Source organism: Thalassophryne amazonica, chromosome 3 (assembly GCF_902500255.1).
Source record: "Thalassophryne amazonica chromosome 3, fThaAma1.1, whole genome shotgun sequence".
NCBI classification, from domain to species: Eukaryota; Metazoa; Chordata; class Actinopteri; order Batrachoidiformes; family Batrachoididae; genus Thalassophryne; species Thalassophryne amazonica.
The window spans coordinates 148,418,231-148,432,101 of record NC_047105.1 but is presented as its reverse complement, the minus strand read 5'-3'; the positions used below and the strand labels follow the sequence as shown (position 1 = coordinate 148,432,101).

The 13,871-nt window shown below is 49.4% G+C and overlaps 1 protein-coding gene across 1 annotated transcript in view; it reads left to right on the top strand.

The window, feature by feature from the left end:
* The first annotated feature begins 220 nt into the window (after positions 1–220).
* Positions 221–13,871, top strand: part of cntn2 (contactin 2) — a 344,973-nt gene continuing 331,322 nt past the window's right edge. Inside the window, 1 exon segment of the mRNA XM_034167507.1 lies at positions 221–328. Coding sequence (XP_034023398.1) covers positions 268–328 — 61 coding nt within the window. The 5' untranslated portion in view covers positions 221–267.

Below are 13,871 nucleotides of genomic sequence, written 5' to 3'. Positions count from 1 at the left end.
AGCAGGAGGAAGAACTGAAGGGTTCTGTGTTTTTGCTGCCCTCTGTGGTAACATACTGATCTTACAGTTATTGTCTGTCTGTGTTTTGAAGGAGACAATCAGACTGTTTGATGTGTTTCTTAAAGTTCATGACACACACTCTAAACACTTTCCAGAAGTCTGAATTCATAAAGAAGTCATCCTTGAGATTTTGTAATCCGTTTGTCTTCACACAGATCCTGCTCCTGATTCCTTGTGGTCCTGTGGTCCTGGTCCACGTGGCTCCAGATGTGGGGACTCCTGCTTTGTCTGCTGTTCATCAGCTCAGCAGCTCTGAAGGACGTAGCTGGTAACGTGAACATGTTTGTCTGTATATGTGAAAGTTTATACTCTGATAAAGAAGAGTTTAGATGGTCAAGTCCAGGTTAAGAGCTTCTTTGTGACCAGAGGGACTCCATGTCTGAGGACCACGTGCATGAGCTGGTGTCCATCAACATATTGTCGGTGAATCTGGGACCTTCGGTGCCCTCAGCCTGCTCTGAATTTCAGACGATCAGACCCGCTTGTCTGCTCACGTTATACAGGATTTAGTCTGAATCATTTGAGACATTTACACATAATCACAAGACCATAGTGGCAAAATCTAATCCTGGTCCAGATCTGGGCCTGTGTTCACAAAGGCTCCAAGTCCAAAGAGTTCCTTCCCAATGATGGAATTCTAAGAAAAGTCTAAGAGCGCCCCTTAAAATAAAGAGTCCATCCCAGTGACACTCACAAAGTATCTCAGCACTTAAATGAGCTCCTCGGGTGAAAACCGACAGGAAACTGGAGGAGGAGGTTAACACGACTTAACACGTGTCCACTAACTGAGCCACGAGTCAGCACTGCTCCTCTGTCCGGTTTGGGTTTCTGGACCATCCCCTGGTGTTGGTTTCTGGCTGGTTGACAGGGCTATGTCATAGATGCACTTTGAAATGTTCTAATGATCGAAGATAAAAATGTTGAACAAAGATCGGAGGCTGGTGCACTGCTCTCACGGTATCAGACATGATCCGGCTACAACATACAGTAGTGTTCAGAATAATAGTAGTGCTATGTGACTAAAAAGATTAATCCAGGTTTTGAGTATATTTCTTATTGTTACATGGGAAACAAGGTACCAGTAGATTCAGTAGATTCTCACAAATCCAACAAGACCAAGCATTCATGATATGCACACTCTTAAGGACCGGAGGGTGTGTTCCAACTATAGGGGGATCACACTCCTCAGCCTCCCCGGTAATGCCTATTCCAGAGTACTGGAGAGGAGAATTCGACCGACAGTCGAACCTTGGATTCAGGAGGAGCAGTGTGGTTTTCGTCCTGGTCGCGGCACACTGGACCAGCTCTACACGCTCCATCGGGTGCTCGAGGGTTCATGGGAGTTCGCCCAACCAGTCCACATGTGCTTTGTGGATCTGGAGAAGGCATTCGACCGTGTCCCTCAGGGCACCCTGTGGGGTTGCTCCGGGAGTACGGGGTCCAGGGTCCTTTGCTAAGGGCTATCCGGTCCCTGTACGACAGCAGCAGGAGCTTGGTTCGCATTGCCGGTCAAAAGTCAAACCTGTTTCCAGTGCACGTTGGCCTCCGCCAGGGCTGCCCTTTGTCACCAGTTGTTTATTACCTTTATGGACAGAATTTCTAGGTGCAGCCAGGGTGTAGAGGGGGTCTGGTTTGGGAACCACAGAATCTTGTCCCTGCTGTTTGTGGACGATGTGGTTCTGTTGGCTTCGTCAAGTCAGGACCTTCAGCGTGCACTGGGGCGGTTTGCAGCCGAGTGTGAAGCATCCGGGATGAAAATAAGCACCTCCAAATCCGAGGCCATGGTTCTCGACCTGAAAAAGGTACTTTGCCCTCTTCAGGTCGGTGGAGTGTCCTTGCCTCAAGTGGAGGAGTTTAAGTATCTTGGGGTCTTGTTCATGAGAGAGGGATGGATGAAGCGTGAGATCGATAGACGGATCGGTGCAGCATCTGCAGTGATGGGGTCACTGTATCAGACCGTCGTGGGGAAGAGAGAGCTGAGTAGGGGGGCAAAGCTCTCGATTTACCGATCGATCTATGTTCCGATCCTCACCTATGGTCATCAAGGTTCAAGGTTACTTTATTTGTACCAAAAGGTAAATTTGGTTTGGCAGTGAGTCACTACATTCATAACAATCACATAAACACATAAATACAGATTAAAAAATACAATAAATATAATAAAAATAATAAAAATACAATGAGCAGTGCAAATACAGGCCAATAGCATGGCACCCAGAAGAAAGTCACAATGTGCCTGCCATCTCTATGCAAAGTGGCAAATAAATTAATTACATATACATTCAAAGTCATCTGTTAAGAGCACTGATAGCAGCAGGAATAAAAGTGCTCTTGTAGTGCTTAGTTCTGCTGAAAGGAGCTTTATACCTCCGTCCTGAAGGGAGCAGTTCAAACTGATCAAAAAGAGGATGTGAGGCGTCCTTTAGAACTGCCTCAGCCAATCTCTGGACCTGCCTCATGTACAGAGAGGTTGGATACAGCTGAGACTCTCCTCCAATGAGTTTGCTCGCCCATTTTACAATCTGATTAAGACTGTTTTTGTTTTTAACTGACAAATTTCCAACCATGACACCAGACAGAAAGATAAAACGATTCATATAACAACGATAAAACATAGTTAACAGTGATTTGTCATGTGAAAGGATGCCAGTTTCTAAGACAGAACAAGCGCTGAATGTCCTCTTTACACACCACTTCACAATTAGACTCAAAAGTGAGTTTGTCATCAATGACTGTACCCAGATATTTATAGGTGCTCACAGTTTCTACAGCCTGACCTTTTAGGAGAGTTACTCCATGTTTGTGGGAACCCTTCCTAAAGTCAATGACCATATCTTTAGTCTTCAGTACATTCATCTGTAGGAAAGACTTCTCACACCAGTCCAAGAAATCATCTACAACAGGACCGTGGCCAACCTCATTGTCCTGTAGCAGGCTGACATAACAGTGTCATCTGCATACTTAAGAAAGTCCTCCCATCCCTCCATTTCTGCAGAGATCAGTGTATAAAATGTACAAAAGTGGAGAGATAGCACTACCTTGTGGGTCCCGGTGGAGGACTGGGGTCTGATCACACAAGACCCCATTTACTCTAACTTTTTGTGTCCCGTTAGTGAGGAAGCTCAGAATCCAGCCCACAAGATTGCAACTTAGATTAAAAATATTCTAAAAGTCTTGAAGCTAAAATGTGTGGGCTGAATGGTGTTAAAAAGCAGAAGAAAAGTCAGTGAATAAAAGTCTGGCATGTGCACCTTTCCCTTCAAGGTGTCTGAAAAGTAGTGGCATCCTCGACCCCTCTATTTGGCCTATAGGCAAATTGCATAGGGTCCAAGTTGGCACCTACTTTATTAATAATTTCAGTTCTCACCAATTTCTCAAAGCTTTTCATGACAATATATCAAACCTAGTGTAAAAACTATTCAGAGCATTTGCAAATTCAACATCTGTCTGAAAGTCCTTCAACAAGGTGATGGATCTGGACTTGGGCTCCTGAAGCCCAGCTGTCGTTTTCATACACGACCAAGCAGATCCAAGATTTTTATTTGCCGTCTTTTCCTCTGTTTTCCCTGCATAATTTCTCTTGGCCTTTTCCAGCACAATTTTCACTTCTTTAGTAGTATTGTGTAGTTCCATGACTGACCCAGATCTATGAGCCTCTCTCTTAGATTGTAAACTGGTTCTCACAGACTTTGTGACCCAGGGTTTGTTGTTAGGATATATTTTACTTTTTGGGAGGAATCAACATATCCCTACAATACACCACATAAGGACAGATCACATCCGCCAGTTCATCCAGGTTATCACCACATGCTTCTTTAAATAATGTCCCAATCAGTACATTCATAGCACTCCTGAAGGCAAAGCACTGCATCACTATTCCAGTCCTTAATTTCTCTAGTGGAGACCTTCTCCCTCTTAAGCAGAGACTTATAGTAAGGCAGCAGGTGCACAACATAGTGATCCCCAGATCCGAGAGGAGGCAGGGACACAGACTTTTAGGCCTCCTTAACCGACCCGTAACAAAGATCCAATAGTTTTATCCCGCCTGGTAGGGTAGGTAACATACTGATACATATTGGGGAGAGTCTTTTTCAAGGACACATGATTGAAGCCACCAAGCAAGAGGATTGGAGCGTCAGGTGAGTGAAACATTAGTTTCTGCACCACATTGAAGATGACAGAACAGGCAGAGTTGGCATTAGCTCTCGGATGTATGTAAACCACAGTAATTAAGAGCTGTGGAAATTCACGAGGCAGATAAAAGGGGCGAAGTGACACCGAAAGAAGTTCTGTGTCTAGCATGCAGACGCGCTCTCTAACAGTTACAGACTTAAGGTTACAGTATCGTCATGAGATGGTCATGAAATTTGGCTCATGACCGAAAGAACGAGATCGTGAGTACGTGAGTGGGCGCTCCCTTAGAGATATGGTGAGGAGCTCAGTCACTCAGGAGGAGCTCGGAGTTGAGCCGCTGCTCCTCCACATCGAAAGGAGCCAGTTGAGGTGGCTCGGGCATCTTTTCCAGATGCCCCTGGAGGCCTCGATGGAGAGGTGTTCCAGGCACGTCCCATCAGTAGGAGGCCCCGGGGAAGACCCAAGACATGTTGGAGGGACTACGTCTCTCGACTGGCTTGGGGACGCCTTGGGGTTCCCCCGGAGGAGGTGCGGGAGGTGTGTGTGGATCGGGAGGTCTGGGTGGCTTTGCTTGAGCTGCTGCCCCCGCGACCCAACTCCAGATAAAGCGGAAGAAAATGGATGGCTGGATGGACAAAACAATAATGCTGCGCTGTGGGTGCCTGCAGAGTGGAGAGTCAGCCTGCTCGTAGCAGTGGAACTTAGGGAGCTGCAGGTTCCTGAGTCAGTCTTGAAAGAGTGCCGAAATCCTGGAGTATTGGATTCTGAAGCCGGGGCCAGGTGGGGTGCACAGAGCCGATAACAGGAACTAAGAGAACCAAGGAGAGGAGAGGTGAGTGACTGCACTCCTAACACTGAAGCCTTTAATAACAGACAGTTCACAGGAGGCTTAAAACAGGAATGTTCACAGTTCTGGAAATAATGTCCTCCATTTTGGAAATAAGGTTTACTGTTCAGGAATCGTTCACAGTTCATGTATTATCTTCAGAGGTCAGAGGTCAAGTACTGCACTTCTTATGATGCAGTTCCAATTAAGCAGGACTTGACTTAAGAAACAACTTGGAAAGTCCTTAGTGGTGCAATATCAGCGTTCATACAGTTCTTAGAAAACAGTTCTTGCAAATGGTTCTTGGAACAGTTCTTGGATACAGTTCTTAGTCATGCACAGTCACTGGCAGAATGATGTGAGAGCAGAATCCCACAGAACATGAAAGAACTTAATTGGAGTGCTGCAGAGCTGCGCGCTCTGAGCCAAGAGCCGGAGAGTTCCAAAGTGATGTTGTTGTGTAGGTAGCTGTAGAACCAGGAGTCGGTGCAGCGTGGAAGCCGAGCAGGATACATCAGGAAAACATCATGCTCTAATATGGGAATTAGAGTTGGCCAAGTTACCTAGAGATGAGCTGTGGAAAGCTCCGATGTCAGAGCTCATGGAAGTGTCAGCGTAGACAAGGTCATGGATTTCTCATGGAGAGTCAACATGTAGAATCCAGCAGTGAATGAGCTGATAGCCTGGGTTTTAGTAGTCTGCTGATGATGAGCCCCTCATGGACAGCAGGTGTGTGGCGGTGATGAGCGGTGATGCGCAGCAGGTGGGACTTGGCTCTGAGTGCGCCATCTGGGGGAAAAAACTCATAAACTACACACAAGGTTAAAAACAGGGTAGGGGAGAGAGACAGCCAAAAGGTGGGCCCAACATTATCACCTCGTTTCTGCTTAAAACTTCACTCCAGTCATCATCTGTCTCAGCGACAGATCTCTGAAGCTTCTGTACAACAAATCATTTCCACATAAATTCAGCATTTTTTCAGCATAAATTACAGAAAGTCCTAAAAATCACCTCCTGACACGGCACGTCTGAGGCTCTTAACCCAAACCGATCAAAGGGATTAATGTGATTATTAACCATCAGATGACAAAGTAAAACCTCGTCAGTCACTTGCAAACCAGGACCCACTGCTATTTGTCTTAGTTACTGTATTTCCATAAATACAGCATGTTTCATAATTTACTGTGTGAAAAATAAAACGGCAAAACTTTATTGAAGTGCTGAGGATCTAACAAACAGAAAATACATGAACTCACTTCTATAAGTGACTTTACTGGAAGGCCCATTACTTCCAGGCACTACTTCTAATTGGTTCTAGCCTCCACTTCGGGTTTAGAGCTGGACATTCTTTGATGATTGTCTCAGTAGTGTCCACATTGTTCTCTGTCCTCGTAGGTCCAGGAACCAACACTTTCAGGGACAGAGAAAAATGTGAAATCTAAAATGCATTCTGCTGCTTTCTCAGGTCTATTTACCCACCAAAAGAATCTCCAAAAATTCATTTTTTTGTTGGGACAGATCAGTTTTTCCATCCCAGACAAGGTGGAAAACCTCAGTAGTACAGCATAGACGTCCTTCTGTTTCAAGTCTGTTGGGAAGGTGTCATAGCACGGACCCACAACAGGGGGCACAAATGAACGGACAATGAATAAGCCAAAAAGGTAACAATTTAATGTTGCGATAATACACAACGAAACGTACTGTAATCTGCACAGTCAATTTAACACCAGGTGACGTGTGGGCAGGCTCGAAGATAGAAGACCCCCGACGAGAGAGAAGCCGCGTCCCACACGGCTTCCACCACCAACGGTCTGAAGAACACCGGAGCCGCCAAGTCCCGAGTCCCCAGGTGGCCTCTGTCTTCGGCTGTCGACCCTGGTACTGCTGGCAGAAAGCAGAAATATGATGAGTGAGTGTGAGTCCGCACACTCAGTAAATCCACAGTTAACGAGGGAGGAAGCGCCTCCACCTCCAAGCACACACTCGTGCAGCTCCTGTTTGAGCACTTATCTGGGTGGGAGGTGTTGCGAAGCCGTCGCTGAACACCTCAAACGCCACCTCCACAGACGAGTCTCACCGACAGGAAAACGGCTGCAAAGAAGAGTTTAGACAGATATACAGTCTTACGTTCACAGAGAAATTACCTTGGTAATGGTAGTCGATTTCTCGGCGGGGAGGTGGAGTTGCAGTCCGGCTTTTATGGTGGTGATGATGAACGAGTGACAGCTGGTGCAGAGGATGAGTGACAGCTGTCACTTCTTCTGGGTCTAGCGCCCTCTCGTGCTTGGAGCCCGCACTCCAAGCAGGGCGCCCTCTGGTGGTGGTGGGCCAGCAGTACCTCCTCTTCAGCGGCCCACACAACAAAGTCTATGGTACTGTAGACCAGTGATTCTCAACCAGGGTGCCGTGATCGATCGTCAGGGGTGCCGTGGGCAATTATCAAATATCATCATTATCGGGTGTATGTGCTGTAATAGTGTGGCAGATGATGTAATCCTCTTTTATTCCAGTAGATGGCAGCAAAGCGCTGTACTATAGTATAATAGACATACTTGCGCACATAGCGCCCTGAAAAGCCTTCAGTTAATTCAAAATGCTGCAGCTAGAGTACTGACAGGGACTAGAAGGAGAGAGCATATTTCACCCATATTGGCCTTGAGTCATTGGCTTCCTGTTAATTCTAGAATAGAATTTAAAATTCTTCTTCTTACTTATAAGGTTTTGAATAATCAGGTCCCATCTTATCTTAGGGACCTCATAGTACCATATCACCCCAATAGAGCGCTTCGCTCTCAGACTGCAGGCTTACTTGTAGTTCCTAGAGTTTTTAAGAGTAGAATGGGAGGCAGAGCCTTCAGCTTTCAGGCTCTGGAACCAGCTCCCAATTCAGATCAGGGAGACAAACACCCTCTCTACTTTTAAGATTAGGCTTAAAACTTTCCTTTTTGCTAAAGCTTATAGTTAGGGCTGGATCAGGTGACCCTGAACCATTCCTTAGTTATGCTGCTATAGACTTAGACTGCTGGGGGGTTCCCATGATGCACTGAGTGTTTCTTTCTCTTTTTGCTCTGTATGCACCACTCTGCATTTAATCATTAGTGATTGATCTCTGCTTCCCTCCACAGCATGTCTTTTTCCTGGTTCTCTCCCTCAGCCACAGCCAGTCCCAGCAGAAGACTGCCCCTCCCTGAGCCTGGTTCTGCTGGAGGTTTCTTCCTGTTAAAAGGGAGTTTTTCCTTCCCACTATCGCCAAGTGCTTGCTCACAGGGGGTCGTTTTGACCGTTGGGGTTTTTCCATAATTATTGTATGGCTTTGCCTTACAATATAAAGCACCTTGGGGCAACTCTTTGTTGTGATTAGGTGCTATATAAATAAAATTTATTTGATTTGATAGCGTTGTGCGTCTCCATGGTTACGGGTTGCTGACTACAGCATGAATCTCAGCTGCTCACGGAGCATGGCTCCTCTGGGGAAGGAGAAACGCGTTGGCTGTGGAGGTGTGCGGGGAAGGCGGCCTGACCTCCGTTGATGTCACCGTGGTCAGACTTGGGCCTTCTCGCTCACAACTGGGTTCGCTGAAGGCAGCTTCTGCGCTCCGTGAATATTAGAGTGGCAGATTATTGTGAATAAAAGTGTCAACACGTCTAAAAAAACACTTGAGATTAGGGCTGTCACAATTATTACAATATTCGTCAATCGCGATTATTTTTCATATTCGCAATTATTTTTCATATTCGCGATTACCGTGAATTATTTATTTTATCCACAAAGCATAAAACGACTCAGAATCCGACGTCACTGTGCTGCAGCCTCGCTCTCGTCTTAAGGCGGGACAATAACATGGAGGCTGAAGAATGAGCCGTCCTGCCGTTTGGATAAGACGGCCGATTAAAACAGTGGCCATCTTCTTCAAAAGCCGTCTAAAATGCGGAGCTGTCGGTGTGTGTGTCTGTGTGTGTGTGTGTGTGTGTGTGTGCGCGCGCGCGGAGTCAACAGGCTGCAGACTGTGAGGGAGGGGGTGCGTGAGGGAGATTCCTGAATGCAGGCGCGACACGTTACAGTCTGAGAACCATCAGTGCACAGTGAGCGCGGAGCAGAGAGAGGATTTTAACCCGAGTGAACATGTTAACAAAGCAAAACCAAAACATGAAGCTTTTACTTCTCTCTGAACTTTCTCTAAAGGTGTGATTCTGCCTTTACCGTCCTGTTCACACCATGTGCGCATCGTATGCTGAATTTATGTGATCATGAGATGAAATAAATGGTCAAATAGCTTTAAAAACATATTTAAAAAATGAGAATATATGAATGAACTGAGCCACAAAAAAAAAAAAAAAAAAAGCCTGACATGGAGAAGCTGTGGTGATGTTCAGATGCACAGATCACTAAAAGCAGGTGAGAACTCTGAACTTTATGTTGGGAAAGTGTAATGACACGGACCCACAACAGGGAGCGTAAATGAATGGACAATGAATGAGCCGAAAATGGAACACTTTACTGTTGTGAATGTGCACAACGAAATACAGACGATTACAGAATCTTATATGTAGTCAATCTACAAAAGTGACTTGTGGGCAGGCTCGAGGATAGAAGACGTCTGTCCAGAGAGGAGCCGGAACCCACATGATTTCCACCGCCACCGAACCCGGAGAATACTGGAGCCGCCAAGTTCCGAGTCCCCAGGTGGTCACCGTCTCCGGCTGTCAGATCTGGTACTGCTGGCAGGAAGCAGAAACAATCAAGGGTGGGTGTGAGCACACACCCAGCAAACAGTCAGCAAAACCAGCAGTTCTTCTCCAGGTGGTAAAAACACCTCCACCTCAAACCCGGTAACACAGTTGTGCAGAGCCTGAGAGCTACTTATCCATTTGGCGTGAGGGGTGAAGAGCGTCACTCCTACACAGTCCACAAAACCCAGCACCCAGCTGAAAGCAGTCAACAGGATCTCCTGCAAAAACTCAGAGAAAAAGATCACGTGCGTACGGCACAGTCAAACGGCTGAAAGTTTACCTTCTTGGCTTGAAGATATCTCGGCAGGGAGGTGGAGTTGCTGCCCGGCTTTTATGGAGATGATGATGAGGTGGTGATGAGTGACAGCTGTCAGGTGGTGATGAGAGACAGCTGTCACTCCCGGCTGCTCCTGTGAGGCAGCTGCGCCCTCTCGTGCCTGAAGCCCGCACTTCAGGCATGGCGCCCTCTGGTGGTGGGCCAGCAGTACCTCCTCTTCAGCAGCTCACACAACAGGAGCCCCCCCTCAACGGGCACCTCGTGGCGCCCGACCAGGCTTGTCGGGATGACGGGTGTAGAAGTTGGCCAGGAGGACCGGATCCAGGATGAAGCTCCTCTTCACCCAGGAGCGTTCCTCAGGTCCATACCCCTCCCAGTCCACCAATTACTGGAACCCCCAGCCCATCCGATGGACGTCCAGGAGCTGGCGGACCGTCCAAGCCGGCTCCCTGTCGATGATCCGGGCAGGAGGCGGCGCCGGTCCGGGAGCACAGAGGGGTGATGTGTGGTGTGGTTTGAGTCTGGAGACGTGGAATACCGGGTGGATCCGCAGTGAAGCTGGGAGTTGGAGCTTCACTGCGGCCGGACTGAGGACTTTGAGGATCCTGAAGGGGCCAATGTACCTGTCCTTCAGTTTCGGGGAGTCCACCTGGAGAGGGATGTCCTTTGTAGATAACCACACCTCCTGGCCGGGCTCGTATGCAGGGGCTGGGGAATGCCGGCAGTCTGCATGGGCCTTAGCCCTCGTCCGGGCCTTCAACAGGGCAGAACGGGCGGTGCGCCACACCCGACGGCATCTCCGCAGGTGGGCCTGGACCGAGGGCACACCGACCTCTCTCCACCACGGGAAACAATGGGGGCTGGTACCCCAGACACACCTCAAACGGGGAGAGGCTGGTGGCAGAAGACACCTGGCTGTTATGAGCGTACTCGATCCAGGCCAGATGGGTGCTCCAGGCCGTCGGGTGCGCGGATGTCACACAGCGGAGGTTCTGTTCAAGTTCCTGGTTGGCCCGCTCTGCCTGTCCATTCGTCTGTGGGTGACACCCGGACGAGAGGCTCACGGTGGCCCCCAGTTCTCTGCAGAAACTCCTCCAGACCTGTGAGGAGAACTGAGGACCAGGATCCGAGACAATGTCAGTTGGTATCCCATGCAGACGGACGACGTGGTGGACCAGGAGGTCTGCGGTCTCCTGGGCCGTTGGGAGCTTCGGGAGGGCCACGAAGTGGGCCGCCATGGATAAGCGGTCCACTATCATGAGGATGGTAGTCATGCCCTGGGACGGCGGGAGGCCCATGACAAAATCCAGGCTGATGTGGGACCAGGGGCGACGAGGCACCGGAAGCGGTTGAAGGAGTCCTTGAGTCTTAGTGTGGTCCGCCTTGCCCCTGGCACAGGTGGTACAGGCCTGGATATATTCTCAGACGTCGGCTTCTATAGACGCCCACCAGAAGCGCTGCCGGACCACTGCCACGGTTCTTCACACCCCTGGGTGGCAGGAAAGCTTAGAACCGTGACAGAAGTCCAAGACCGCAGCCCTGGCCTCTGGTGGGACGTACAAACAGTTCTTCGGACCGGTTCCTGGGTCCTGGCTCTGTGCCAGGGCCTCCCGGACGGTCTTCTCCACATCCCAGGTGAGGGTGGCCACGATAGTGGACTCAGGAATGATGGGCTCCGGTGGATCCGACAGCCCTGTTTTGACTTCGTGTTCGTGTACCCGGGACAAGGCATCCGATCTCGGGTTCTTGGTCCCGGGGCGATAGGTGATCCGGAAGTCAAAATGTCCGAAGAACAGTGACCAGCGGGCTTGCCTGGGGTTCAGCCACTTAGCGGTCCTGATATACTCCAGGTTCCGATGGTCTGTGAAAACCGTGAATGGCTCCGAAGCTCCCTCCAACAGGTGTCTCCACTCCTCAAGAGCCTCTTTCACCGCAAGGAGTTCCCAATTGCCCACATCATAGTTCTGTTCAGCCGGGGTCAACCTGCGAGAAAAGTAGGCACAAGGGTGAAGAACCTTATCGGACTCCACGCTCTGGGACAGCACGGCTCCTATCCCTGAGTCAGAGGCATCCACTTCAACCACAGACTGGCAGCAAGGATCGGGCTGCACGTTTCAACTCCCTAAACGTGGCTTTGCACTGATCCGACTAGGTGAAGGGGACTTTTGGGGAGGTCAGGGCTGTCAGGGGACTACTAACCTGACTGTAGCCCTTAATGAACCTCCTGTAGAAATTTGCAAAGCCGAGGAACTGTTGCAGTTTCCTACGGCTTGTGGGTTGGGGCCAATCTCTCACCGCCGCAACCTTGGCAGGATCAGGGGCGACGGAGTTGGAGGAGATGATGAACCCCAGGAAGGACAAAGAAGTGCGGTGGAACTCACACTTCTCGCCCTTCACAAACACCCGGTTCTCCAACAACCGCTGCAGGACCTGACGTACATGCTGGACATAGGTCTCAGGATCCGGGGAAAAGATGAGTATATCGTCCAGATATACGAAGACAAATCGGTGCAGGAAGTCCCGCAAGACGTCATTTGTCGCGGGGGCGTTTGTGAGGCCTAACGGCATGACCAGGTACTCAAAGTGACCTAATGGGGTGTTAAATGCCGTCTTCCACTCGTCTCCTTTCCGGATCCGAACCAGGTGATACGCATTCCTAAGATCTAATTTGGTGAAAATTTGGGATCCATGCAGGGGCGTGAACACTGAATCCAACAGGGGCAAAGTGTATCGGTTGCGAACCGTAATCTCGTTCAGCTCTCTGTAATCAATGCATGGACGGAGTCCGCCGTCTTTCTTGCCCACAAAAAAGAAACCAGCACCCATCGGGGAGGTGGCGTTCCGGATCAGCCTGGCAGCTAACGAGTCCCGGATGTAGGTCTCCATTGATTCGCGCTCAGGACGTGAGAGGTTTTACAGCCTGCTGGACGGGTACTCAACGCCCGGGATTAAATCAATGGCACAATCGTACGGACGGTGCGGGGGAAGGGTGAGCGCCAGATCTTTGCTGAAAACGTCAGCAAGATCGTGGTACTCGATCAGCACCGCCGTCAGATTGGGGGGGACTTTAACCTCCTCATTAGCAATTAAACCAGGGGGAACCGAGGATCCTAAACACTCCCGGACGGCCAATCAATCCGGGGATTGTGTTTTACCATCCACAGGAAGCCCAAAATCACACGGGAGGTAGAAGGAGTAACAAAAAACTCAGTCTCCTCCCGATGATTCCCAGACACCACCAGAGTTACTGGTTGTGTCTTGTGTGTGATTAAAGGGAGAAGGGTGCCATCTAGTGCCCTCACCTTCAATGGTGAAGGGAGCGCCACTAGAGGGAGCCCTACTTCCCTTGCCCATCTGCTGTCCAGCAGATTCCCTTCTGACCCCGTGTCCACCAGTGCTGGGGCTTGAAAGGTTAAATCCCCGCTCAGGATCGTAACTGGGAGACGTGTAGAAATACGTGTATGTCCCACGTGAATGTCTTGGCCCACCCTTAACCCAGTTTTTAAGGGCGGGCATTTGTGTTTAACCGCTTGGGGCAGTCTCTCTGCAGATGCTCACTTGAGCCGCAGAAAAAGCACTCCCCGCGTGCCAGTCTCCTCTGTCTGTTAGATGATCTTAATTTGGCCCTGCTCGTGTCTATAGCATCATCAGCAGGGGGAGCTGTTGCCACACGGAGCGCCGAGGCTGTGGAGCGTGGGGAGGGTGGAACCTTTTCGGACCCGGAAGGGAGAGTGACGGCGCGTGCCCAGCCACGTCCTTCATCTCGCTGCCGACGGCGTTCTTCTAACCGATTGTGTAATCGTATAACTAGATCAATAAGCCCGTCCAAATCCTGCGGCTCAT